The sequence below is a fragment of the Egretta garzetta genome, unplaced genomic scaffold, assembly GCF_000687185.1.
Source record: "Egretta garzetta isolate BGI_Z169 unplaced genomic scaffold, ASM68718v1 scaffold91, whole genome shotgun sequence".
Classification (NCBI taxonomy): domain Eukaryota; kingdom Metazoa; phylum Chordata; class Aves; order Pelecaniformes; family Ardeidae; genus Egretta; species Egretta garzetta.
Genome location: NW_009258661.1, coordinates 4,495,305 through 4,495,582, shown reverse-complemented (window position 1 = coordinate 4,495,582; position 278 = coordinate 4,495,305). Strand labels below are relative to the sequence as shown.

General features: G+C 60.8%; 1 protein-coding gene across 1 annotated transcript in view; it reads right to left on the bottom strand.

Annotated features, from left to right (window-relative positions):
* TADA3 (transcriptional adaptor 3) overlaps positions 1-25 on the bottom strand; it is a 3,669-nt gene extending 3,644 nt beyond the window's left edge. Inside the window, exon 1 of the mRNA XM_035903816.1 lies at positions 17-25. Within this exon, the coding sequence (XP_035759709.1) occupies positions 17-25 (9 nt within the window). The remainder of the gene's footprint in view (positions 1-16) is intronic.
* Positions 26-278: the final 253 nt, after the last annotated feature.

Below are 278 nucleotides of genomic sequence, written 5' to 3'. Positions count from 1 at the left end.
TGCTGGGCAGCCCGGCTGGCGCCATCAGGGAGCCGAGGAACCGCAGGGAGGAGAGGGATCTAGATTGGGATCTGCCTTGGGGATGAAACCTCCAGGAGGCAGAAACCAGCATGGTGCAGCACGGAGCAAAACCTCCTCCTCTCCACAACCCCTGCGGCTCCCTGCCTGTGCGCTCCCCATCCCCTTTTCTGACCAGTAAATGCTTCCTTCTGAGTCAGTCCTGCCCTTCCTCTGCTCGCAGGAGCAGCAAAGAGCTGCTGTTGCAGCCGGTGATCATC